Source organism: Meleagris gallopavo, chromosome Z (assembly GCF_000146605.3).
Source record: "Meleagris gallopavo isolate NT-WF06-2002-E0010 breed Aviagen turkey brand Nicholas breeding stock chromosome Z, Turkey_5.1, whole genome shotgun sequence".
Lineage (NCBI taxonomy): Eukaryota > Metazoa > Chordata > Aves > Galliformes > Phasianidae > Meleagris > Meleagris gallopavo.
Genome location: NC_015041.2, coordinates 56,683,577 through 56,711,048, shown reverse-complemented (window position 1 = coordinate 56,711,048; position 27,472 = coordinate 56,683,577). Strand labels below are relative to the sequence as shown.

The following is a 27,472-nucleotide window of genomic DNA, read 5'->3' as shown; positions in this document are numbered from 1 at the left end:
AGAGCTATATGAATACTGTGGCAGAGGTGGAGGTGTTAGAGAAGTTTTTAAATGGAAAAATTGTTTTCTGTAAAGTCAACTTTTTCTTCAAGAAATGTTTTTCTAATTACTCAGATGAAAATGAAGAAGCTTACGTAGGATCAGCTTAATCCTACTGAAAGTGTGATGATGTATTAAACAGGAGTTCATCAATATGCTGCATTACACAGCATAGCTGTGTTTATTACATCTTTCCCTACCAACGCTCTTCTGGGGAAAGCTGCATTAAGGTTTTGATGGTAGAATATAGTATTTCTGTTCTCTGTAGCCATTAGGGTGGTGAAGTGCCTATGAATGCAGGCTAGATGCCCCTAATGTATGAGTGAAAGCTGGGGTTACATTCAGTTATGCATGCTTCTAGAATTATCACATTGATTGTCCATCTGGATTAGGTCAATCAGTTAGCAGATTTACATGGCATGATCTTATTTGGAAATGCAGACGTTTTCTTTGTTTAATATTTCACAATCTGTAACCCGAACATTTTTGTTGTGTGATAAATATTCATGTGTAACTTTGATGTTGGTTAAAGAAAGACAGATATTACAAATCTGAAGTCCCTCATAAGATGGAACTAGCAGAATTTGCTTGGATTGCTGGCAGTCCAGATTCTCTTTTCTTGTAAAAAGAGATGTGCAAAAAACCCATAGCTGCAATATGAGAATGAGGGGCATTTGTCTTTTCTTTTGTTGATACTGTCAATACTTTTCTGACAGAGAGAGAGAGAAGCGCTGAGGTCAGCTTGTGGATGATCTTGATGTGGCAGCACTTGTGTTATGAACACCATTTCCTGTAACACTACCTCTGCTCTATTGACAGCACTTCCCAACTTTGTATCATCAGCAAAATGTGTCTACGATCTCCTGCTTTTGTGTTCAGGTTATTAAGGAAAATTTAACCAAGATTACACTGTGAACCAGTTTTAGAGGTACTCAGCTGGTCAGTGGTCTCCTGGTCAATAATTTGCCCCTTATTACCTCCGTTTTGGCATATTACTTCCGTTTTGCCAGATTGTCATGCATTACTTTTTAATGTAAACCGAAACTTATCCAGTTTAAATAGTAATTTCTCATTTGGCACAGTATATAATGTTTACCTGAATTCAGGCAGATTAAATCTCCTGCATTTCCTTGTCCACTAATTCAGTTATCTTGTCAGATACAGATAGCAGGTTTGTCAGGACTGCTCTCTCTTTGGTAAGCTAATGTCTTGTCCCTGTTTTGTCCCTGTTTCCATGCTGGCTTATGTTTTATTATTCCTACATTCAAAAATTGTTCTAACCCCTGCATATGCTGAGGTCAGAATATGGTTAGCTGGATAGGTTATTATTTTTTTTCTTCCTTTTTTTTAAATGCAAATATTTTGTTATTTTTTCATTCAGATATTCTCACTCAACACATTCAGTGGTAAAAATCCCTGCTGCTGGATCTTTGCTTACATGTGTCTCTCCCCCAGAGTCTTGAACTGGAGGCCGTTCTGGTTCCCTCCTTGGCTCTCCCTCAACTGACCAAGACGTGTCATGGTTGTGTATCAAAGGATGAATATACCCTCATCCTTGTTAACAGTTACGGGGTGTTCTCATCTTCTACTGTAGTGCGCTGTGACAGAGTCTGAAATTGGGTTTGTGGCTGTTCCTGAGTTAAGTTTTTTATTTGAACCTCAGTCTTATTACATTTTTTACACCACTTTTTTTACCTTGATGTTCTTTTACTCATGTCTGGTGAGCCTTCTATGTGCTCACCATAGTTCATCACTGTCAATTTACCTTGAGTAAAGACAGTTCTTGCTTTCTCCTTCTAACTTAGGCTTCAAGATGTAGTTCTTTTCCCTTGCCATTACTCTCTTTCATTCTCTGAAGGTTTTTTTTTGTTTGTTTGTTTTTCTTTTTTTTTAATAATCTGTTCTGAGATGATTACTCACTCAGTTAAGTCTGAAGCTTTTTTCTGTGGGTTTTTTTAGTAATTCAGAATGTAGATTTTAGGGAGTTTTTATATCTCTGACTTAAATAGATTTAAATCTTTTCCAAATTCTATTCCTTCATCTTATTTGGTATGCTTTGAAATTCTTCAATTCATAATCTGTCTTAATTTTTCAAGTATTTAAGAAAATATTAACAGAAATTCAGAAAGGATTTCTGTGGACAGTTTCTCTCAAAAGATTCTCAGTATTGGAAGAGCTGTAGTATAACTGTTCCATCATTGTGTGCATCTTTCAGGCCAAAATCATAGAATCATATCAAAGAAACATAGAATGACGTGGGTTGAAAAGGACCACAATGATCATCAAGTTTCAACCCCCGAGCTATGTGCGGGGTTGCCATTAGACCAGGCTGCCCAGAGCCACATCCAGCCTAGCCTTGAATGCTTCCAGGGACTGGGCATCCACAACCTCCTTGGGCAACCTGTACCAGTGTGTCACCAACCTCTGTGTGAAAAACGTCCTAATATCTAGCCTGGGTTTCTCAGTTCATTATAGAAGGTGAAGATCAGTTGTAAAGTACTAAAAGCCACATCTTTAATGTGCAGAACTCCTGGCTAATCGAAGGAAGAAGAGCAGATTGGAGATGTTGTAATTAGTTGGTTTTGAATGTTTGACCAAGGTACAGCAAGTCAGATACACTTAGTATCATGTATACACCAGTCCTTTTGTATTTGTTTGTACTTAGGCGTAATTGAAACCTTTGAGTCAGACTCATTTTATATAAGTGACAATCCTTTAATAATGTTGAAACTCTGTTAAAATGCATAAAACTAATTTTTTTTATCCAGTAAATTTTGATGAAGAAATTATTCAAGAATCACATCCAAGAATAAGTGGGCCTTGTCAATATTAGAAACATCTATTCTGTAATCTTTTGCTACTGAGTTTGTCTCCTGTGGTTTCTGGCGGTACTAATCTCTCTAACAGTACTTGAGAGATCCCTATCCACATAAAATCCTGTAGATCCTATTTGTACTACTGTAAACTCTGTTTTTATAATTCTTCCCTCAGATGATTTTGACCCAAACTGGGTTAACTTTGTCTGTGCCACTTGTATTTCTCCGCATGATTCACAGCTGGAATAAAGGCACTTGAAAGCAATTTCTAAGGGAGAATTCTGTAATATTTTGCTTCAGGGCGTGCACCGGAAACCCATGAGAAACCCCTGCTTCTTCTTGTATTGCTCATGTTATTGAATCAGTGTGACACTGGGAAATGCTCTCCTTGACCTCTGCCAGCGTTCTGTGTAATGCAGATGCAGTCCTTTCACTAACTGTGGTCCATAATTTCAAGGACTGTACTTGCTCTCTGATAACAACATTATCAGGTCTTTTTCTAGATTTTATTTTCATAAAATCATAAATGTCTTGGGTTGGAAGGGACCTCAAGGCTCATCCAGCCCCAGCTCCCCTGCGATGGGCAGGATTGCTAGCTGCTAGCTTAAGCACCAGATCAGGCTGCGGTGTGCCCCATCCAACCTGTAGTTGAGCACCTCCATGGATGGGGCATCCACAGCTTCCCTGGGCAGCTGTGCCAGGGCCTCACCACCCTCACAGTGAAAAACTTCACCCTGACATCTAATCTAAATCTTCCATCCTTTAGTTTAAAACCATTCCCTCCTGTCCTATCACTGTCTACCTGTGTAAAAAGTTGTTTTCCCTCCTGTTTATATTCTCCCTTTAAATATTGGAAGGCTGTTATGATGTCTCCCTGCAGTCGTGTCTTCTCCAGACTGAACAAACCCACCTTTTTCTGTCTGTCTTCATAGAAGAGGTTCTTCAGCCCTCTGATCATCTTCGTGGCCTTTCTCTGGACCCACTCCAAAAGATTAACATCTGTCCTGTGTGGGGGCCCCAGGCCTGGATGCAATACTTCATCTGGGGCCTCACAGAGGCAGAGTAGTGGGGGACAATCACCTCCCTTATCCAGATGGAACCCAGGGTATCATCAGCCCTCTGGACTGGAAGTACACACTGCTGGCTCATGTTAAGTTTTTCATCAGCCAGGACACTAAAGTCCTTCTCAGCAGGACTGTTCTCAATGAGCTTTTTTGCCAGTCTGTATACATATCTGGAATTACCCCAACCTAGGTGCAAAACATTGCACTTTACTTTGCTGAACCTCATTAGGTTCACAAGGGCCATCCTTTTGAGTTTATTTAGGTCCCTCTGGATGACATCTCTTCTTTCTGCTGTATCAGCTGCTCCATTCAGCTTGGTGTTGTCAGCAAACTTGCTGAGAGTGCACTCAGTCCCATCATCTATGTCATTGGTAATGATGTTAAAGAGTGTTCAACTCAAGACGTACCCCTGGCGGACAATGCTCGTCACCAGCCTCCACCTGGACTTAGAGCTGTTGACCCTTCTAACCAGCTCCATATCCATCGGATAGTCCACTCTTCAAATTCATATCTCTCCAATTTAGAAATAAGGATTGGTTGGAGACTGTGTAAAAGGGCTTGTGCAAATCTTGGTAGATGACATCATTTGCCTCCCTTTTGTCTACAGATGCTGTCATTCCATCACAGAAGGCCACTAGATTGGTGAGGCATGACCTTTTCTTGGTGAGGCCATGCTGGCTATCTCAGATCACCTGCTTGTACATCATGTGCATTAACATTACTTCTGGGAGAATCTGTTCCTTGATCTTTTCTAGCACAGAGGTAAGGCTCACGGGCCTGTTGTTCCCTGCATCCTTCTCCCTCCCTTTCTTATAAATGGGAGTGCTGTTTCCCTTTTTCCAGTCATGTGGGCTTTGCCTGACAGCCAGAACTTTCCAAATATGATGATGGTGTTTTTTTATTTTATATTTTTTTGTGTACGTGGATAATTTTTTACTTTTTCTTGATTTATGATTTTATTCGCTGTTTGGTAAATAGATAAATTTTTCAAATTTTCCATCACATTTCCTATTTTAAAATACTTACAAGCTGTACTAGACCTGACTGAAAATGTTAGTGATCCAAATGGAATGATATCATTTTGTTGAGAGAAATCAGTTATGTATGGGTGCTTACCAGTGACTAAGCATTCCCAACGAAGTCATTTCTTAATCAGCACTGATATCATGCCTCCACCTGCTTTCTCTTGAAAAGGTGACTCCCAGTGAGTCACAAAATTGCCACCCAAAGTTCAATTAAACCTTCATTTCTTTAAGCATTTTCCTCTGCCATCTTCTGTAGTCATCTGTGAGTCATTTCTGTAGAAACTGGATTTTATCATTTATTTTGATATGAGAGACCCTCAGTAGAGCTTCCCACGCTACTGTCTCAATCTAACTTGGATACTGCATATTGAACAACAGGAATAAAGAAGTGATGTGCTGCTGCTTGTCCCTTGTGTACTGCAGGGGGTAAAGAGCCCCCTGAGAAGAGATTAAAAAACCACCTAAGTGGATCGAATGTGCATGGGAACCCAATTAGTTAGGAAACTTCAGTTCCTGTTTGAGTGCTTCAGCTTAATATCTGCTGTAAAGATATAAAAATAAAAAGCTTGTATGTCTGCTCATCCTGTTCATTTGTGTGCAAACGTTTGTTAAAACATATGCATTGATATCAAAAGCCTACATTTGCCTTTTTTCTATTAAGTTCATAAGGTTTTGTGGAATTCAGTGTATGAAGGGTCCTGGTACTTCGGAACTGATTCCTGCAACCATAAATTCCTGCTTGTCTCATGTAGTCTTTCCATCTTGGCAAGGTCAAAAATGCAGAGGTCCTCTTATATCTGAACTATTGTGGAATGGGGACCTCTGTGGTAGTGCTTAAAATATCATATGGACATCAAGCATTTCTTCTAAAATTATATTTTCAGGAATTGCAGTTGAGTTGCAGAACCCTATAAACAGCAGTTAAGAAAAAAAATCAATAGAAGTATGTATTTTATTTTGGTGCAACACTATCATTCATACCCTTGGTCTTATGAATACAGTTATAGTATAGGATATTAAAAATACATCCAATGTATATTTAGCTGTTTCTTCCTCTACATCCTTTGTTTTGCAAATACCTGAAGTTTGGTATTTAGGAAAGCATGTTCATAGTTGATTCTAGATTGATTCCTTTATATAACTAAAAGTAATTTAAGTATGAAATATGTTGCAGTTTCTGAGGGACCCTATTTGGGGTACATGCTGCAGCATGCAGTACAATAAAAGGTTCTTTCAGCAAATGTTTAGGAAAATACTTTCCAAGAGATCTGCGCAAGATTAGAATTGCTGAGTGCTCTCCTCTTTGGCTTCCTGTTTTGGAATTAAATGCCTTCGGGACACTTGGAATATCTCAGCTTTGAAAAGCAAGAGCAATTTAACCAATTAAATACTTCTTCGTCTTAGCTGTGATTTCGGTTTGTTTTAAATAGGGGTGAATATCTGAAATAGTCCCTGAGATACCTTAATCGAATTGAAGAAACAAATTAGCTCCAGGAACTATGGAGTAGCTTTTGAGGGAAATTAGAGGGTAAAGTGCAGCAAACAGCCAAAGCTATGTTATGTGACCTGTGCAAATATGCACACTTACTAGCTCTTCTCTTACCTTATTGTATCCCATGTTTCTGATCCTATGGGTTGTCAAGTGCATCACTTTTAGATGGGGCCAAGGAAATTGAGATTGTCAAGTGTCTCACGGTTTGCGCCTCCTGCACATGAAAGTGCAGACCCGTGCACCATGGTGTCCCTCACTCACTAGGCCCCCTAAGATGAGAGACACTCATGTATTTAATCGTTCACAGATTGTTCGGGTTTTGTATCTCTGTAAATTATCTGTGGCAGCACCAGGCAGGAGCTTGGCCATGTCTGCCAATCCTGGCTTTTGCAAACCTGCTGCTGCAGTGGTGTTGGTCGGTTACTGCAGCGTTGTTGACCATCCCAAGTGTTTTCAGCCATGTTGTGTTGTAAATCTATTTAAATGTTCCTAATGTGGTATTGAGCTTTCTGGTCAATTAAAACAAACGTTGTCTGAAGATGGAAACTGTTAGAGGATACATTGTAAAAAGATTCATTCAAATTTTCCTCTTCACCTTCTTAGTTTTGGAGCAGAGCTAGCTTCTAGGTGCAGTTGTACTGAGTTGTCCAAAACTACTTGTGTTGTACCAGAACTGCTGGTTATAGATGAGGTACGTTTCTACTTGTGTATTTCTCTATTTGCCCACAGAAGTCTCCCAGCAATGCTATTCAACAGTAGGAATATAGCATAACTGTCTTTATTGTTAAACAGTGCTGTAACAGTCTATTTTTAATTATGAGAATGTATTGCATTGTATCTTCTCATTTGTATTTTGTGGATTTTAGCTACATTTTGTCAAATTACAATTACTCCTTTGTAAAGTCTGCTAGTGATTAAATTTGCATTGAGTTCTATTATATACTGAAATTTTTTCCTGAAAATTAATAGTATCCTGTAATATAGCGTGGCCATTTTCATTTGATATCACATTAATAAAAGAAGCATTCAGTATTTTCTTTCCATCCACTATGAATGTCACCAATATACATTTGGGATAGTTGTGATAAACGGCATTTGATAACATTATAGTTATTAATACTTAGAATATACAGAGTATTCTGTTTGAAAATGAATTGAAAGGCTTTTGACCTGGCAGATCTGAATACAGAGCTTTGCATTTCCTATGTAGCAGGGACTGCGGAGTAGACAGTAAGTCCATCTGTATTAGATCACATATTAATAAACAGCTTTTCAGAGCAGATAAAAGCTGAACTGATTTGACTTGGTAAACTCTGGCCCTGTTCCTTAAAAAAATATTTATTCTCACACCTTTCCAAAAAGAAAAGATCATTGGATCCTAGTGTGATACTGGTTTTTATATAAGCATGGGAACAAATCAGAGTATTTTTGAGAATTTACAAGTTCATAATTATTTTTTGTGATAGTTATATTTTTTGAATTATGATAATTTTGATTTTGAAATAGACCATTCTATTTTAATTTTTTCTTCCTATTGTCTTAATAAGATACTAATGTATGTGCTTCAGGCTTAATGTATATTTAACTTAATCGGAGCTCATACTGAAATAAGTCGGTTGTCATTAAGCTACCTGGTTTATGAGCATGGTTTCTAATTGTTGTGACTGTATAGTACAGCTTATGGCCAAGCAGTATCATTTTGACAGACATGCACTTGATTAGGGGCTCTGCATGGCACATGGCTTCTGGACCTCGCCATCATCGTTTCCCTTCCAGCTGCTCGTAATCAGAACCTGTAACTTTAAATTTCTTGTTTTTGTCGTGCCAGATTTTGTGACAATTTGAGCATTTCTGTCTGTAACTTTTTCACTTCAATTACTGCTAAACACTGTCAGTCTTGGCACCATTTTCATACAGTTTCCCATCTGAGAAATTAATGAGGATTTGAATTTGTCTTCTGTAAAGTAAAGAGCTGCAGGAATTTCTGTCAGTCTCCCTGTTGAATTAACTGTGTCCAAAACTGGGTTGCTGCTGAGCTTCTCAATGCAGAAATAATAATCTTGTTCTAAAAAGATAAAACTGACCTAAAATACAGCTGAACTGTTACCTTTCTCTTCTGATGTATCAGTATTTTTTTTTTTTCACCTATCATGAAGCATACAATTGTGAAGCATAGAGCTCAATTCGGGAAGCAGTTAAGTCCAAAAAAGCAATAATCTTACATAATAATGCTAAGTCTTGTAGTAACTTCTTATAATCTGTACAAATTCGAGATAATAAAAATAATGAGAAAATGCTGCAATTTCGTTTATATCTGTCTGGACAAAATTCAAGAGAAGGACTTTGTCTTGATGCTTGCACTGCTTACCTAGAGTAAGATTGGGTCTTTAGTTCCTGCAGCTGGACCTATGAGTTTGATCCCTGCCCCTCATCTGTGCTGCATGGTAATTTTTACAGTAAGGCTGGTGGCGAGAAAGCAGAGATAGGAACACCGCCATCTCCAGCTGCTTCTTCATAGAATCATAGAATCATTTAAGTGGGAAGGGACTGTTAAAATGCATCTATTCCAACTTCACTGCAATGAACAGGGACACCTACAGCTCAAATCAGGTTACTCAGAGCCCACTCCAGCCTATCCTTGAGTGTCTCCAAGGACAGGGCTTCCATCACTTCTCTGGGCCACCTGTGCCAGTGCCTCACCACCCTTAGTTTAAAAAACTTCTTCCTTATATCCCTTCTAAATCTCCCTTCTTTTAGTTTGAAACCATTTCCTTTTGTTCTGTCACAAGAGACTCTGCTAAGAAGTTTGTCTTCTTTTTCTAATACCCTCCCTCTGTAGATACTGAAAGACTGCTCCCAGGCCTACCTGGACCTTCTCTTTTCCAGGCTGTGCTGTCCCAGCTCTCTCAGCCTGTTCTTGTAGGGAAGATGTTCCATCCCATTAATCATTTTTGTAGCCCTTCTCTGAATACACAGATTCACATCTCGCTGTACTGAGGACTCCACATCTGGATGCAGTGTTCTAGATGAGGTCTCACCAGTGCACAGCAGAGGGGCCAGATCACCTCTCTCTCATCCTGCTGGCCATGCTTCTTTTGATGCAGCCCAGGATACAGTTGGCTTTCTAAGCTACAGGGGCACATTCCTGGCTCATGTGCAGCTTGTCATCCACCAGGACCTTCTTGGCAGAGCTGTGCTCATTCCTTTCATCTCCCGGTTGGTACTGATAGTGGAGATTTTGTGACGCAGGACCTTGTGCTTGCATTTATTGAACCTCATGAGATTCTCCTGGGCCCACAGTTTCAGTCTGTCTAGACCTCTCTAGATAGCATCCAATTGCTCAGTATGTTGACTGCACCCAAAGCTTGGTGCCATCCATAAACTTGCTGAGGGTGTACTCAATCCCACTGTTAATGCCATTGATGGAGATATTAAAGAGCACCTATTCCAGTACTGATCCCTCTGGGGTACCACTCGTCACTGATCACCCTCTGAACATCGAAGCATTGATCGCCACTCTCTGGGTTTGATCCTGTAACCAGTTCCTTATCTATCGAACAGTCCACTCATCAAATTCATGTATTTCCAACCTGGAGAAAAGGATGCTATGAGAGACCATGTCGAAGGCCTTCTTGTCTCACCATACATCCTGCAAAAGAAGGGCTGCTGCACATGCTTGAGATGGAGAAATAATGTTAATAATGACTACTGTTCATTGGAGGGAGTTTACATAAACACATGCCTTCAGCTAACACATCAGGCCATGTATGCATGTCCATGGCTTAGGACATGCCTCCTGTGTTGCCAGCTTAGCTTGCCTCTCGCCCAGCACTTAGCTGTGTGTGCTGTGATTTCTACCAGGAGGGATTTTCTATCTATGCCATATTATATACGTTAAAAGAAAAGGAAAATACCTCTTCAAGGGGAGGAGAGGAGCCACTAAATTCTGCATTTTGAATGTGACAACAGGAAAAGAATGAAGAGTTGATTTTGAAAGAATTCCCCACCTTTATATGAAGGAAAAAAAAAATCAAAACAGTTCTGTTTTCATGGTCCATTGCTTCTTTCACTTGAATAGATTTTGCTTTCACTTGTGATAACAGTTTTAAAGCAATCAAAAGACAAATCTAATTTCCAACCATTAGAAACAATTGTTAATGCATGAGGGACTACTAAAATTTTATGTGCTGCATCTTTTTGGGTGGAACTGTTGGATTTGTTCTTTTGGTATTCCTTGCATGACGAAAGGCTGTGTTTTTTGTGTTGGCAACCTGTGTATTTTGGGGAAAAACAGCCATTCTAATAATCCCTGGATTCTTTAGCAGCATCAGTCAGGGTGCTGATTTGCAGTAGAAGGTGTTCCTTTGGGAAATGAATTATTTACTAGATCCATGTGCCTATAGGAATCCATTCCTTGTTTACCTTAATCCGTGTCTGTTTTCCATAGGTGTCTTAGTAGCTTCTCCAGGAGGCTGTGTCTTCTAGAACAGAATTCTTTGGGCTTGGTGTTAGCAGCATCACTGACTGTAGCCAGGGTTGCTTTCTTCTTTTATTACCAACGGGCAGTATTTAGCTAGGTTCTTCACCTGGCTAATTGAATTTGAAGAAACACAAGACAGTAGGGAGCATTCTATAGCTTACAGGAAATAAATCCATAAGGTAACTGTCATTCCACAGGTCTCTTTTGTTGTACTTTTATCTGTCTGTCATTTGTCTGTCATTAATAATGACTCCCCTGGAAAGCACACAGAGACTGCTGGATTCCTTGTGTATGCTTAAGATAAAAGAGCAATTTATTAATGATTATGAAGATGCTGAAGCTGTTGGCAAATACATTTTTACACCATTCATGCTTAAAATGTGGAAAATGTCCACATTTTTATACATTTTTACAGACTAGATACAGTGAGGTAAGTGTGTTAGAGCCTGTGAATCTTAGCATAATGTGAGTATTTGATAGTTGAAAGGAAAATACAATCAAAAAATGCAAACAGAAGTTCTTAGTGTATTAAAATAAAGAACATGTGCTGCGGTGGTTTTGAAGTTCTTAAAAGTTTTTTTTATTTTCTCTTGTTCTCAGGATGTTTGTTTATACAAGGGAATTTTTTGCATTTTGTAGATTGTGTTGCAGTGCCCACATCAGAGATTGTTCTGATCCTCTGGGAGCAAAGTCCAGGTCCACGGCTCATTCAGCCTTCGCTTAGCCATTGCAGCCAGGGTCTGTGTGATGATGGGGACCATAAAATCACATAATGTCTTGGGCTGGAAGGAACCTTAAAGCCCAGCCAGCTCCAACCCCTGCTGTGAGCTGGTTGCCCCTCACCAGATGAGGCTGCCCATGGCCCCATGCAACCTGGCCTTGAGCACCTCCAGGGATAGGGCACGCACAGCTCGCTGGGCAGCTGTGCCAAGGCCTCACCGCTCTGAGATGATGCGAGAGTCTGTGCTAGAGGTACGAAATCATCAGCAAGGTGACCTGCAGAGACTGGAATGGTGGGGCTGCAGGCAAAGAAAGGAGACGCAATCCTAGTAGAGGTGGAGAACACCCAGGAGGAAGAATAAAGAGTACAGATACAATCTCACCATGCTGCCACACCCTCACATTAAGCTCTGCTTTAATTCTGTCTGATGAACGTTGTCCTGCCATTCACTTTTCATGTATTTGCCACAGGGAAAGTGTTGGACTGAGAGGGGAGCTGTTCTGTGGATTTCTTGTGTTTCACATGGGAGCTCATTTTTGGAGAAATAGTTTCAGAGGTAAATGTGTGATACATTTGTTTTTGAGTTTGGAGGCCAAAATATAATTAAGTGTAAATATTTTCTAAGGAATGAAAACAAATTTCTTACTAATCTGGACTGCATCTCATTTTCCCCTAGTAATGAGACTGCTGGTCCCAGCGTCTGGTCCTTGGTCTCCTCTTCCTCCCCTCTCTGCCCACAGCCCCACCCTGCCCCAGTTGTGTGTGAGGAGAATCCCATGAGGCTCCCTGGAAGCAGGAGGAAATGCAGATCAGGATGCCAAAAACAGAGATGAAGAACATGGGAACTGGGAGAAAGGTAGATATGATATTCAGGAGAAGTGTGCCCGCTGTCATTCAAACTACTTCTCTTTCCCTATTTCCCCCCAAAAAGACTTTAGGGCCTGCTTTAGCATTTCAAAGGGAATTTGGGCTGAGGAAGGAATGCTGGCTCAGCCAATCTCTGTGAGGTGAAGAGAGGGAAATATGAGGCGTCAGCAGAGGAAAATCCCTTCTCCATCAGATGCTTCTGCCTCCTTCCATTTCACCTTGCCCGTTCCTGTCCCTTCCCTTTCCGTTGCAGCCCTCCCTCCAGGAGCAAGCTGCCCTATCCCGTGCCTGCTGTGATTGCACGCAGCAACGTCAGAGCACACCAGAGGCTCTGTCCTGCTCCCAGATGTCACCAGCGGTTGTTGACTTGTCATCTTCATCAGGAGGAATAGAAATAGTGTAAATGCATTACTTTGTCTTCAGAGCGATGTGCAGCGTCATTTCTGATCTGTTGATTTAAATAATTTAGCATTTTAAAAGGGACAAATCAACTTAATTTGCTTAGGGGATACTTAAAGGTTGAGAACAATTTTATATCAATTAAAATTAGTGATAATTCATTTATGATGGAACTAATATAATTAATTAGGTGGTTGCTGCTTATCTTTTTTGTAATAGATACATTGCTTTTAAACATCTGCTCAGCAGTCCATTATAGTAGCACAAGAACGATTTTACATGAGAGCAACAGAGTAGCAGATGCTTCCTGATGACAAATTCCCAATTTGTTTAGGAAACAGTTGGTGAGTCCTGGATTCACAGTTTTAATGTGAAGCATGGCAACCATGCAAGCAAATTGCAATGCAGAAACAAACAAAAACAAAAACAAAAACAAAAAAAAAAAATCAAAAAAAAAGGAAAAAAAGGGAAATAAAATTATTTCAGTTATTTTGTCTCATCTTTAAGGATTGCAAGTTAGTCAAAAGAAACATTTTCTGTTAACACAATAATAAACTTTTTTCTTCACACAGATGTGTTTATCTTGACAAGATCAAAGCAAAATTATGAATTTGTTTTCTTATTCATGTACATGTATGAATGTTTTGTGAAAGTTATGCAATCTCCCAGTGTTAAAATTGATTTCAGTGTTGTCTATTAGAATAACTAAAATTTTGTATTAGCTGAAAGAGATAGAACATCTGTATACATTGGAAAGGAATGTAGAACAATTACTGGAAGAAAAATTTATTAGACTATCACGCGAAAAGAAAATTCTGTGATTTCTTTTTTTTTAATGAGTTACACCTACATTTTATGTTTATGGCTTTACCAGTAGTTGGTTAAAGAGGAAAAAATAAATTTCTTTCTTTGGGCTGATATAACACTCTCTGAGCTTCCAGGGCCTTATTCAGCCATGCATAATTTTTAGATGTTCCAGAGATCGCCTAAAGTGACTGTGCTCATTTTATTCCTCTCATCAGCAAAGTTCATCTCATCAGTGAGAGAGATACCATCAGAACGTTTAGGCTCCAAGATGTACTTTCCTTGGATAAATCCTATGCATCATACGTACGGAGGCTGTAAAGTACAGGATTACACATCAGTGTTGCATTTTTTACGTAAGAAGTCTTGCCACTGCCATTTACCAAAAGGAAAGGAGATTAGAAATAGTCCTAAGAAGGTTTCAGTTATCTGTCTTTCTATGCAGATCTCAAGTACAATGCACCCGCTTGTCACTAGAAGTGGCACAAAAAGAGATCTGATTATCAGAAACTGTTCTGAATAAGCATAGAAATGTTGTAGTAGACCCAAGTCCATCTTGTAACAGAGCAGAAGAATGTCAGTTTCAAGGCTTCTTCCAGCTCTGCTTAAAGCAGAGTACTTGATTTCAGACACCGCTTAAACCATCAGTCAGAGAAGTCTGGGATAATGCAAAATGAATGTGTGCACAAACATTCTGCTCTCCAGTGCAGTAATTTGTTTAGAGCAAAGCTGTTTATACAGCCTTCTTCCCTTGTCTGCTGCCTCTCCTGTCATCAGACTATGTACATCTTCTGGGAAGGCCACTTCTGCAGAAAATCAGCTTTCTCTGGAAGTAATAGGATGTTTTGGTAAGTGGCCCACTGTCTAATATCCTGGTAATGGCAGGAATTCTCAAGAGTGTTTTCTCTCTGGCCTTCTTAAGGAACAATAAAATTGGAAGGACTGACTGACTCCTTTACTTTCCTTTTCCTCATCCCAAAAATTAAGACAGAAGTTGCTTACCAGTTGAAATCCTTGCTAACCCAGCAATCTGAATTCTTGATGACAGAGTTATTCTTAGCTTAATTTATGACTTATTGAGATAGTAAGTAGGTTATTTACAAAACATGTTTTCCCTAAGGGTATGCAGCTTTTGAGTATTTAATTTTTGAGTTTAAGTTACTTATTTTCTTTGGTATTTGCAGGTAGTAAAGAGTATGATTCCTTTATCATTTGGTCTAAAATTATCATGAATCAATGTTTGTATGAGGGTTTAGAGTTATTTAACCTTACATACACAAAGCAGGAGAGAGAAGTGTGAGAGAAGCTTTTTTGGTTGAACAGCAGTATTTAATACATGTCCAGGTAGTCCTGCCATTTCCAGTAGTGTTAGGGCAAGGTAAGCATAAGATGATGCAGAATTGATGTCTGTAAAGCAGCATTGTTTTGATTCCAAAAGGCTGATCCAAAAGGGTATTGCAGATTTCAGTCTAGGTTCCATTCTGAATGTGGATTCTTTCGCTTTCCTACCTGTATGAACTCAAAAGCCAAGTTGTTTTTTCATTTCCATTATCACATGCTACTGGTTTTCTTTGTTTTATTATTCACACAAAGCACTGAAAAAAGATAGATTTAAATAGCAATACAGTAAACAATTTAAATTGTTTACTGTAGAGAGTCTGTCTTTTTGTCAGGATGTATGTATTTTACTGGTATTCTGCATGTCTGTATTTGACATGTGATCAGATGTTCTGACATGCAGGAAGAGGAAAAGTTGTCTTTCTTAGTCTGTTAATGGTTTTATAGGAACCAGACATGGCGTAATTAACTTCACGTGTCCTACGAAGTCAGATACAGCAATTATCAATGTCCCTTCTGGCACGTTGTCTTTAGTATCCCTTCACATACATTTTTTTATAAGTAGGTTAACATGGAGAAGATTTGCTTTAGCGTTCCCTTTCAGTGCTTTGCATACCTGTTTCTTGGGCTGCAGCTGCACAGAACTTCCCAGAAACCTTCTATTCTCTGACCATCTGTGATTTTGTCATTTCATGTCCAAAACTGTATTTACAGTACCTTGGTCTGCAGCTTCCCACAGTCTGGGCTCTTCATTCATGATGTGCTATCCACATGCTTCATTCAGCTGCAGCTGGTTGTCTAATATACTAAATGTGGGGGAAATATCTTTTATGTTGACTACCAAAAAAAAAGAAAAAGAAAAAAGTGTTTGGCATGTCATTACTGCTATAGTTTATCTGTTACTATACCACCTCATAGACTGATTCATGGCTTAGCTGACAATGTGAGATAAAAATGCAAAATTCTTTGAATTGTGTGTTGAACCATTGTGGGATTCAAAGCTGATTCTTCTTTTCCGTTCAGTCTTTTTCGTTGTGCTTGGACAGACACAGCAAACCAATATTCATGGTTGGCAATAATAATCTTGTGGAGTAAACGCCCAACCTGTGGGGCATTATCATTGCTTAGTTCATGCATGAAAATTTGGGGGTTTGAAAATCAAACAAGTACACACCCATAGTGTCTTTTTGGAAAGTTTGTTCTAGCATTTAGTCTTAATGGCATTAGTAATTTAATGTCTCCAATTTCAGAGTTGTGAAGAATTGGCAGTTTGTAGAAAAGTCAAAATAGCTGAGTGCTTAGCGCAATTTAAATATTATTTTGAAATTAAGAAAATTAATACACATGCTAAGAGATTTTTGTTCCAGCTGGGAAATATTTTAATGCTAGAAGTTCCATCTCTTCAGACTTATTTCAGGCCTGCTACATATATTAATTACTTTGCACCCAGAATACAGTAACCAGAGAAAAACAGTCTCTACCTTTGGAAGTGTTATTATTCAAACCAGATTTTTGCAAAAAGCCTTTAAAGAAAAAAGAGCAAAGATTTTTTTGTGAATACTGTTGATTTGTCCTTTGGCAGGCAAAACCAGGTTGTTCAAGAATACACTTTTAAAATGGTTTATAATAATGGCAATCAGAAAAGGTGGAGATTTGTTTACCTTAGTGTACAGGTATTCTGCCACAAAGAAAGCTTTGCCTTTTTCTTTTGCCCGCATAAGCAGCCTGCGTTTAGAAAGACCTCAATTCTGCAAGTGCTTACATAGAGTTCACAGTTTCTAAAAGTTAAGTGTAACACATCTTTGCAGGGTTTGGACTTCTGTGATTTTCTTGTATTAAAATTCTAGTGCTGTGAATGGGGTGATTGCTATTTTTTTCTGTTCTGTATGTTTATTAATTACAACAGTTGTAATCGTTGTAATCAATTTCCTCTTGATGGAAATACAAAACTTGATATAATTTTGTGTTTGTGTTTATTGTTTTAGGAATCTTTGGATGATTCTCAAGTGGCTGGAGTCTGTGCAACAGAAGAAGTAATTCGCTACGAGTATCATGTCTTGTATTCCAGCAGCTACCAAGTGCCTGTGCTTTATTTTAGGGCTTGCTTTTTAGGTAAAACCCATTTTCTGTTAAACAGTAATGTAGAAAAATATGTGAGGTGCTATAGATTTTATCAACTCAAATTTTATATTAAACAGAGAAACAGAATAATGATCATGTGTAACAAGAAAGTAAGAGATGAGGTTGTTCACCAGTAAATTTTGTAATACTCCAGACAGAGAGCTTCAGGACTTGGAATAGATGATATCATCTCAGCCTGAAGGAGGCTGAACTTTGGCTCCTGGCGTCTTGCCTGTGGTTGACTAAAACTACTGGTCATTTTTCTTGTTCTTTTCTTTAAATGAATACAAAATCCTTAAAGCTGCAGGTCTGAATTTGGCTATGAAATAAGTGGACATAATTACAGTGCTTCAGCAGAACTGTGTTTGTGTCTCTGAAGCCTGAGTTTGAGCTCCAAGGCTGGGGCTAAGTGTACCTTTAAATATGTGTATTGTTTTCTGTTTAACTTTGCTCATTAAAAAAAAATAATAGTGATGAAGTATTGCCTTTTTCTCTCTATGAAAACTGTTTTTTGAAACTAAGAGGTATTCTTTCCTCCTAAAATGTACATTTTGTTATGCGTTACTGAATTGCTACAGCCACTGTGATTTCAGTCACCATCCTGTCAGGAAGGAAGGAGGAACACAGAGCCTCCCTCCAAGGCCAATGTTAGTGTCACTTATTTAATCAGCAAGCATAGAGTGATCATATTGCAGCACTGGCTGTGCTTTCTTCCTCTGTAGCCAGCAACTGTGTACCAAGGACTGAGGGTTTGAAATCTTCAAGTCATTTTGTTCAGTCTCCTGCGTGGTAGCATCAGCATCTTTTGTGTTTTGAATAATCTCCTAACTTTATCTAGATAAAGATGTCTGAATGTTGCCAGAGATATCTTTTTCTTTTTAATTAAAAAGTAGCTTAAGCTGCTTTGAATGTGTTTGGTAGATTTAATCACTCTCTGCCTTATATTGTTTAATGGTTTCTAATTTTGCAGCGTTAGCGTTTTAAAAGGCACTTTAGATTTAAATTTGAAGAAAAAATTCTCATAGATTCCCTGGTGAAAAGATTTTAGTCGGAGGTGCAGTTTCAAGAGTGGATAATTTGGGGCAAATTTTCAAACTGAGACATGGGGAATAGAGGACATTGCTCTGCCATCCACCACCAGAACTCATTTGCACACATCCTGCTGCAAATTTCTGTTCTATTGCAAGCATTTATAAATGTGCAGTGTTTTGCTTTTAGACTTTCTGTGCAGACAGAAGGATGAGGGAAGTTTTGCTTGAAAGAGACAGATTAACCTATTTGTGGTCCTGAAAAATGTCATCATCTAGGTTTTAGCTGAATTAATAGCACACAGTCTCTGCAGAAGAGGATGGAGATGCTGCAGGTAGAAGAAATAGGACACTATTACGACTGTACTGTACTTTCATATAATTAGTATTCACCATAAGCAGTTAATCACCAGAGAAGAGCTCCTAGAGACAAAACAAGTTGTTTAGCTTGTCAGCATCAGGGAATCGGAGGTGTTGAAACATGACTCCTTATATCTGGAAGTGGATGTTACAGAAACTAGTGGATGATCTAATGCACAGTTGTAGTACTACGTGCCAACAGCTCCCCTTGCAGTACAAATCTGTTACTGTTCTTGCAACTAAGATCATGGTTTAAAATGCTTCTTGGGAACCTTTCACAATGGAAAACAATGCTCTTTTCAGATAATTCCTTAAGTCATCTAGCCTGCATTTCATATTTAGCATTTTATTCTAACACCTAACATTCTCTAACTCTTGAAGAGAGAAGGTTACTAAATACTGGTAATAAGTACTTTTCCAAGAATATTTTCAGCTAATATTCTCTGGTTGTAGTTCTGGATAGTTTAGTTTTGAAAACAAAACATTCTGTCATAACTGCAAATAATTTACCTGCCTGTGCCCATGCTATCTGAAGGCCCCAGTGTGGTGTTTCCAGAAACGTGCAGTCACAGCCCCTGAGCTGTCTGAGAAAGGTATCTTTTGACTTGCTCTGAGTCTATTATGTAGGAAACTAGGCAAAGCCCTAGTATTTTTTTCCTTACAAGGGTGACAGTCTTTCTGTGATTCCTTTCCTCACCTTGTTTCTTAGACATCTAGAAATGCTCACTGCATTCTTAATCTGAAATAGACAGGGAAGAATCTTCTGAGACCTGCATCGATTTCCCATTCTAAATTCCTGCTACTGTTTGCAGATTAACTAGTAGAATGGTTCTTCACAAGTCTCTTGTGAGCTACTCATGGTTTCCCTTGAATCCTGTCCATACTGATCTTCATGCTAATTAGAGCATGTTGCAAGAGGTGAAGGTGAGTTATAATCCTTTCAGTGTTTCCACAGCCCTGCCCTGTCTTGTCTTCCCCAGCAGAAGAGCAAGGAGGTTGGATTTAACACTGCTTCCTCTCTGGCAGAATGTTAAGTGGCCATTACAACTCGAGGCTTGCCTAGGAAATAATAGTTTTTTTGTTCAACCTGACTAAGTAGTTTTGCTTGTTTTGCAATATTCACTTCCTTACTTTGTGTGCTATGATAGCAGCTGGTCCAAATGTGCAATATTCCAAATAAACACTAAGAACTTTGCTAGAACAATTAAATCTTTCATTTTTTCCATAATATATGAATTTTTACTGACTCCAGGAGAAACTCTTAGGAAAAAGACTTCAGAAAATACTCCTGTGGAGTTTTTTTCTTATCCTCCTTGGCAGGGTTTGTATCTTCAGGAGCTTGTGTAAGTGAAGACGTCTGGTTTTTACTCCTAGCTAGCAGTTGTAAAAAAAAAAATTGCAGGTCAGTCCTTTCTGGAGGAAGGCAAAAGTTGCAAAGCTACATCATTGTATCTTTATACTTGCTGCTTTTTAAATTGCGTGTGATCACTTATTTTCTGGTATTCATCTTTAGACCCCTTTTTTTTTTTTTTTTTGTCAGAGGAACTTAATTATGTAAGGTAGTACAAGGTACAAGTACAATTGCAACAGAACTAAAATGTTCTGAAGAGCATCTAAACTTTTTGGTAGTCTCTGGGAATAGGTTTGTAGGGATAATCTTGTTCTGTGCAAGGATATACTTTGACTGAAAATGATGAAATGTGATGACTGCCTGGAAGAATGATTGAAAACATTTTGGGAGTTAGGAAGATGATTTTAGGATACATATATATACATCTAAGAAATGTTTTTCACTACTTCATGATACTTCCCTTGTGGCATATTTTCCTAAATTCAGACCTTATGAAATCCTAGTCTGTGTCAGGAGCTCAGGGCAGTGGTCCTCAGTACCTCAGAGTGTCAGAGAATTAGGTGTTTGTTCTCCAAAATCAGTTTTATCTATGCCATAACATTTCAATAGCAGGGGCCCTTCTTTCTCTGGCTTCTGAGATTACCAGAGAGGTAGCTGAAGAAATGCATGAACCCTTTCTGAGATCTGATGTCAGCAATTAGCCCTCTTAGAGACAGATGGTCTAGGCAATTAGCCTTTCCCTTCAGTGCTGGCATCAGCCAGATGGGCTGGGCTAGGTCCAGTAAGCTTTCTTTAATCAGCAGAGTATTTTCCCCTTTTCTTCATCTTTAAGATGTCAAGGAACTTTGTTCTTTTCCTGAACCATCTTCATCTAAAGCCTTACACTCTTGCACTGATAGTGAGGTAGCAGTAACAAAATCACAGATGCACACAGGCATCAGTCGGGAAACACCCTGCAAGAAAAGACTGACTTGTCTCACAGTTTGCTTCTTCTTTTTCCTACATAGGCAGAAGAAGAATCTTTAATACTGCCAAAGCACCAAAAAGAGCAGGACTAATGGGAGTCAGTAAAGACTACAGCCTCACTCACCTAGAAAAGAGTGAAGAGAGGGAATTTTCAAATTGACCGGTTCAAAATAAGTCTAGCTCTCTGTCATAGATAGGTCCCTGCCAATAAAAGCCATGCTAATCAGTGGTTAAAGAGAGACAGCTTGTGAGATAATGTAACTTCCTCCAACCCCGAAGGCATGACTTTCTGTATTCATAACAGTGCTGAGCCTCATGGATGCGCTTTCCAGAAATCAGGCTTACTCTCTGAAGTCAGAAGCATGCAACCACTCTGTTCTTTCTCAGACAAATAGTTCTGCTTAAGATCTTGTCCTGTAAGAATGAGTTGTGTCATGGTTTTGAGTATAAAAACAAACAAAAACCCCAAACAAATAAAAAGCTCATCTGCTTTTAAACTATTCTTAACTAGCTTATGGTGACACGAGTGAGTTAACCTCAGCTGACTTCAACAAGGCTTTCTCAGAAAAGTTTATTATAGCCAAGACAATCTAAATCATAGCAATCTGAGCTTCTGACAGGAAGTCTGTAGTGGCTGGTGCAGGTGAACCAATTGATTCAAGCCCACAGCCAGTGAATGGCAGAGGCAGAACCAATATTTAGGAGTTTTTGATTCCTGTCCTTTAGCACCTTTCTCTTAAAAAAAACCTTTCATGGTTGTTTCTCAGGCATTTTTGGCCTCTCTTGCAGGGTAGATGTCATGTTTATTGCATCAAAGTCTGTGTTTCACCTGTGTTGGTACTAATGATGGCTTATGTGCAGGTTTGTGGCTTTCTGAGCACAGTGTTTCAAAAAGGTACAGTAAGCCTGGGCTGGCCCACATACAGCTCCTGCTGTGTGGTATACATTTCTTTTCACTCTTTGTGGCAAACTGTGTGATTATTTAATAAGCTGAATTACACAAAACCACAAATTTTCTCCTCTGTCAACACACCAACTTCCAGCTAAATCTAGTGCAGGGCTTGGGACAAGCAGCAGACACCTCAGCCTCTGGGTGGTTGATGAATAAATAAATACATTGCTGAGTGAATCTGCAGCCCACACCTTCCTCTGCTGCCGTGTCTCTTTGCTTGATGCTGCCTTCCTTTTCCAGCAGTGCTTTCTGAGTTGAGCTCCAGTGTGGAGAGCTGAGTGTGGAGATGCAGCAATGGCAAGGCCCAATGGCTCTAGGCCCTGCAGGTGCCACAGGCCTCTTGTTGCCCAACAGCAACAATTTTTGACCGGCCTGGCTGGCCAGCTGGATGTCTGGGGATTGCAGAGATGCAAAATGGGCTGCTGAGCCTGCGAATGCTGAGAGCCCTGCAGAGATGGAGTAAAAGTACCCAGAGAATACAGATGCATCTATTTGTGCAAGGGTGGGAGCTTGGGAGAAAACTGGCTTCAGTTGTATTGTCCTCACATAAACCAAGGAGTTTAAAATGCAACACCCACATCCAGTCAGATGTGGGTCTTTATTTATTTATCATAAATACTTGTATTCCAACATGGAAACAGCAGCAAAAGAAAACAGACTACCAAAACTTCAAACTCTTCTATTTCTCAAACTTCTGTCACAAATTTGGGATCATAATGTATTCTATTCTATTTTGTTTTAGTTTGGTTATTGTATTTTATTTCTTTTATGCAGAAAGAAAATGCTAGCCTTTCAGGTCTTCATCCTGCAAGGGGCAATGTGGAAACTGCCCATTAATCACCTGTCCTAGGAAACCAAGCTGGTCAAGCTCAGTTAAGAATTTATAGGAATTTACTTGGAGTATGTATGAAACCTTGCTCAATTAAAATAAAAAAATGACTGATTTCAAACTCATTTAAAGTTTAGTGAGACATATTACATTTGTGAAGAAAATTCAAAATTTGCAGGGGGCTTAAATCCAAACATATTTCACTGTGTAGATCCCGTGATCAGAATGCCCAAATCAGTTTTTTTGTTCCTATATGAAACACTGCAATCACTTTATAATAACCAGTGACATTTTTTACTGTGATCTCCCTTAGGTAATCTAGAAGTTTTAGTTTAAATTTATTCGTATTTTTGTCTAAAGTGAAAATAATACTGTACTGAAATGGAACATGTACTGCTTTTCATACATGAAGTAAAAGCAAAACTGGTGATTTTTAACTATAATATTCTTAATACTTGTTATATACTTGACCATTCTATTGATGTAAAATTTAATTAAATTAGTTAAAATTAGAGATCGTTAAAGTTAGAATAATACATTCTATGTGTATAATCTGAATTTGCTCAAGGGATGTTCCAACAATTCACAAATACAAAGGTGTACAGAGCAAAATCTAGAGGAGCAGATGAAATTTTTTATTGAAATGTGTGTTATTTTACATTTGTTCTGGACTGCCTTTGCAGGCAATCAGAAAGCTGAAAATATCCACGGCATTTTGTATTACCTATACACTGATGACCTTAGTATAAATATTTCCTTCTAAGCTTGACTTACGCTAATACCCTATTTCTTGGTAGGTGTTAGTCTGCCTCCAGAGCAACCTGCCATCGTAGGCTCTAGGACATGACGATCTAGCTGGTCTCACCTTCTTGAGGATAGCTTAGCTTATCTACTGAATATTCTGTTGCCTTAGAGATACATTTGCTACAAATCTTAATGCTCCTGCTCTGTTGTGCTTATGTAAGGGCAAAACTTGGAGCTGCATTATAAAATGTGTGCAGAGACTTATACAGAGGCAGTAGGCAGCTGTTGTTAACTTACACCTAAATGTGGCATTCATATGTTAATTTGGTGAATAAATCTTGTTCATTTTATAGATGTGAAAGTGTCAGTAGAATAAAACTAGTTATCGCAGAATAATAGTCTCTGACACTTAACAAATACTAAGATGTAGCTACTTATTGAAAGTATATCCAAATATCCTACTGCTGTTTGTCAAAAACAAATATTCAGGAAAAAAACCTGACATGCTTATTTTCAAAATGGTTGACACTAGCATCTTGGCATAATCCTAACTAAAAGCATTCTGCAACAATGCAGCCGTCTAGGTTACCAAAGGGCAGTATTTTTTAATCTCTTTTACTCAAGTGTTGTTTTACATAATTAGTTTAACTTTACAACTTGCAACCTGGAAAGTAAGTTGTTGCTCTCAGGTGACAGAGACTAAAGATGATCAGAGTATTTAGTTTAGTTTTGAGAATTCAGGATAGTTTTATACACACATCCAGTTTGGATTTGAGCTGTGCTGTTCTGGAGTTATGAGGCCAGAAGTGTCTCAATCACATTTTGATGTGATTGTTTCCCTCTCCCTCCAGAGAATCAGTATTTTTTGTATTTACTTTTGCTACTCTCTACTAAAGATACTGCCTGCTTAAGTGTGTTAACTGTGGGTGCTTTTTCCCCTTCCCACTCCCACAGATGGAAGACCTTTAACGCTGGATGAAATTTGGAAAAGTGTTCATGTGTGCTACCAGGCTCGTCTGCAGGAAGGACCATGGGACACTATCACACAGCAGGTGAGAAGCCACTAGTCCTTTACACAATTGATGAATGCAGTATATGCCCAAATCCTCACTGGTCTTATTTCTCTCCTGTATGCAAGTAAAATTCTTACTGAGGTGCTGTTTGAGCCACTTAACCAACTACAGTTTCAGACCTGGATTTTGAAGAATTTACCACTTAAAACTGAATGTGACATTATCTCTCATTTAAAATAATTTTCCAAAGCCAATCTTTAAACCTCTTGGTGATTTCTGTGTAATCATGGATTTCAATATATAAAAAGTAGTCTTATTTATCTAAATTTTGTCTAGTAATGCAACATTTCCCAGACTGCTAATCAAATTACTAAAAAGACTGTATAATTTTTTATTTTAAATAAACTTGCAATTCCTAGGATTGAAGGAGAGAAAATTTATCTCTCAATCAAATAATATGCTATTCCTGACAACTGTGCTTAAGAATCAGTGATTAATGAATACTGTTTTACAAGAGGAAACAGATTAGTGAACTCTGCTATCACTGCCTTGTTTTAGAGCTATTCAAATCACTTTTATTTGAAGTGGTCTTGAAGTCACTAGACTATTTCAGCAATTTATACCATGTTCTGGAGTTGCATGGTGGCTGTCTTGAAAACAGTCTCACTTGTGCATAGGAAAAGTGACATGGCTCAGAGCTGAGCTGATTGCTCCAGGCCTGCAGTTCAAATTTGGACAAAGAGTGGAGACTCTCCAAGTGTGAAGTCTTTATCATCAGATGAATATACTGATGCCTCTGTTCTTCTACTGCTTCAGTCACTGGCTTCTTGATCTTAACTGTTTTCAGGTACACAGGTTTCTTAACACAGCAGCTGGCACAACAAGAATGTAACCTCAACTGAGATCTACAGGTGTTCCCATAACTAATACAACTTAATTACTGTTTGTAAATGGTACTCAATCATGGGAACACAAGCAACGTTCATGTTTTTGCAGCCACAGACTATTATTTGTATTATAATAGCTCCCTGAGAATCTCACAGACATTGGTTATCCAATGTTCGCTGTGCATTTCTGAATTCTAATTGTGAGTTTGCAGATTCTCTCATAACAGATGCTTTTAAATAAAGTGTTAATTACCCAGCTTGTCTACTGCAGAATGAAGATGACAAAATTAGATTTTAATAAAATAATATGCTAGCAGGTAGCTGTCTATCTATACAAGAAAGTTTTCTAGTTCAGATTGTAAAGTTTTGTAATTCATAGCTGAAGTTTAAGATTTGTAGCTAAATGATCATTGTTTCTGCATAGAGAAGCAGAGGATTCAATTAACTTTGCCTTCATTGAATGCATATTCTTGCATTCCTGGTAGATAGAGACCTACAGTCAGATGATAGGAATCTTTTGGTGTTAACATCTCTAGTATTTCCCAGCTGAGCTGTTCTGGCTTGTGGATAGTTTATACATGTAAAAATGTATAGAGGTACACTGAAGGGGTTTTTGCCTTCTAATATACCCTTCCAGATTCCTCTATGGCCTAAAGCCACATTCACATTCAATAGATAGCACAGTTTCTTTCTTTCTGTTTGATGCAAAGCACTGCAAGAACCTACAACCCTGTAAAGGTAATAAATCATAATGCAGTGCTACTGAGAATAAAGTGTAAAGAGTATGTTTGAAATATGTAAAATCAAAGTAATGGAAGCCAAAAGGAAAACCAGAAAACTTCTACCCCGAGATTACTCTTAATGAACAGTAAAGTAAAACTGTCCTACATCTTATAACTAGAGATGTGTATGAGGCTTACACATGCACATGTCTTATGGATGGTAAAATGTATGGTGTGCTGAGCCTCTTGACTTAGTGGTACTTTCCAAGGGGCAGTTCAGCCTATAGGAATCACTGACAAACAGAAATTACGATATAAGAAAGAACATTTTCAAGAAATTATTAGTTATATAGCAAAATAATTTGGAACATAACACATCAAGGTGTTACTCTATTAAATAAGGACATTGCAGACCAAGTTAAACTGTTTCTTCTAGAATAACACAGTCTGAGCCTCAAGCATGATATTGGAATTGCGGGCAGATAGAAGCTGGAGATGGTAAGATCCTTCAGCCGTTCTAATAAACGTGCAATTTAGAATTACTTTTTTCCCCTACATCTTCTGTACGTCTTCTCCATGAAGACTATGTACCTGTGGCTTAAGACCATTGAATTTCACTGTCCTGAGTGAGGTAAGCCTGTTTCACATCAGTACTGAACAGGGTCCATAGGCCCCAGCTGCATTCCTGGATTGAAAATGTGCTTTTCTACATGTTGTGAGAGAGAGCCTCTGGGAAAGTGGCTTTAAGAGGTCTGTAGTTTTAATTTTAGATGAAAGCAGGAAGGCACCAGGCAGTGAAGGTGCATTCACTTTTGGTCATTCATTCCAGTGACCAGAATATGAAGGGAATGCATGGTTTTTGGTACGTGTCTGACAAAGTTGGAAGGGAGGGAAAGCACCAGCACAACTTGCAGTGCCAACACTATAATATTACAAGTGCCAGCAACTGCTGGTATAACGCTTCCCCTTGTAAACTGAGAGATACATATGCCAGATCATGTATAAGACAACAGTGAAAATCAGAGAATTCTCACAGGAATTATAAAAGATAATACAAGCATACTGTAAGCAATAGCCTGCAACGCTCAGATCAAAACAAGTGAGGTCTGCAAGAAAAAGCGTGTTTTTTGCCCTCAAGTGGGTCAGGGTTCTGAACTGAAAGACACAGTTTCTCTTCTCTTCTGCATTTCTGCTGACCCATTTTGTTATGTGGGTTAGGCTTTGCCTGCAGGGACACAGATCATATAATGCAAGTCACTGGGCAAACTCACCAAAACAAGCTTGAACTCTCAGTACACATGAACAGCAGAGAAAGAACATTTAGGATTTTGCTCCAGAACAGACAAAAAATTTTAAATTCTACAAGCAATTCACCATTGGGAAAAAATGAACAAAAAACTGTCACTGGATAACATTACTTAACTTTTAACCCTTGATTTAAATGGTTGGTAGGT

The 27,472-nt window shown here is 38.7% G+C and overlaps 1 protein-coding gene across 1 annotated transcript in view; it reads left to right on the top strand.

Annotated features, from left to right (window-relative positions):
* ATG10 (autophagy related 10) overlaps positions 1-27,472 on the top strand; it is a 78,498-nt gene that overhangs the window by 32,858 nt on the left and 18,168 nt on the right. Inside the window, 2 exon segments of the mRNA XM_019610241.2 lie at positions 17,031-17,157; positions 24,351-24,448. Coding sequence (XP_019465786.2) covers positions 17,031-17,157; positions 24,351-24,448 — 225 coding nt within the window.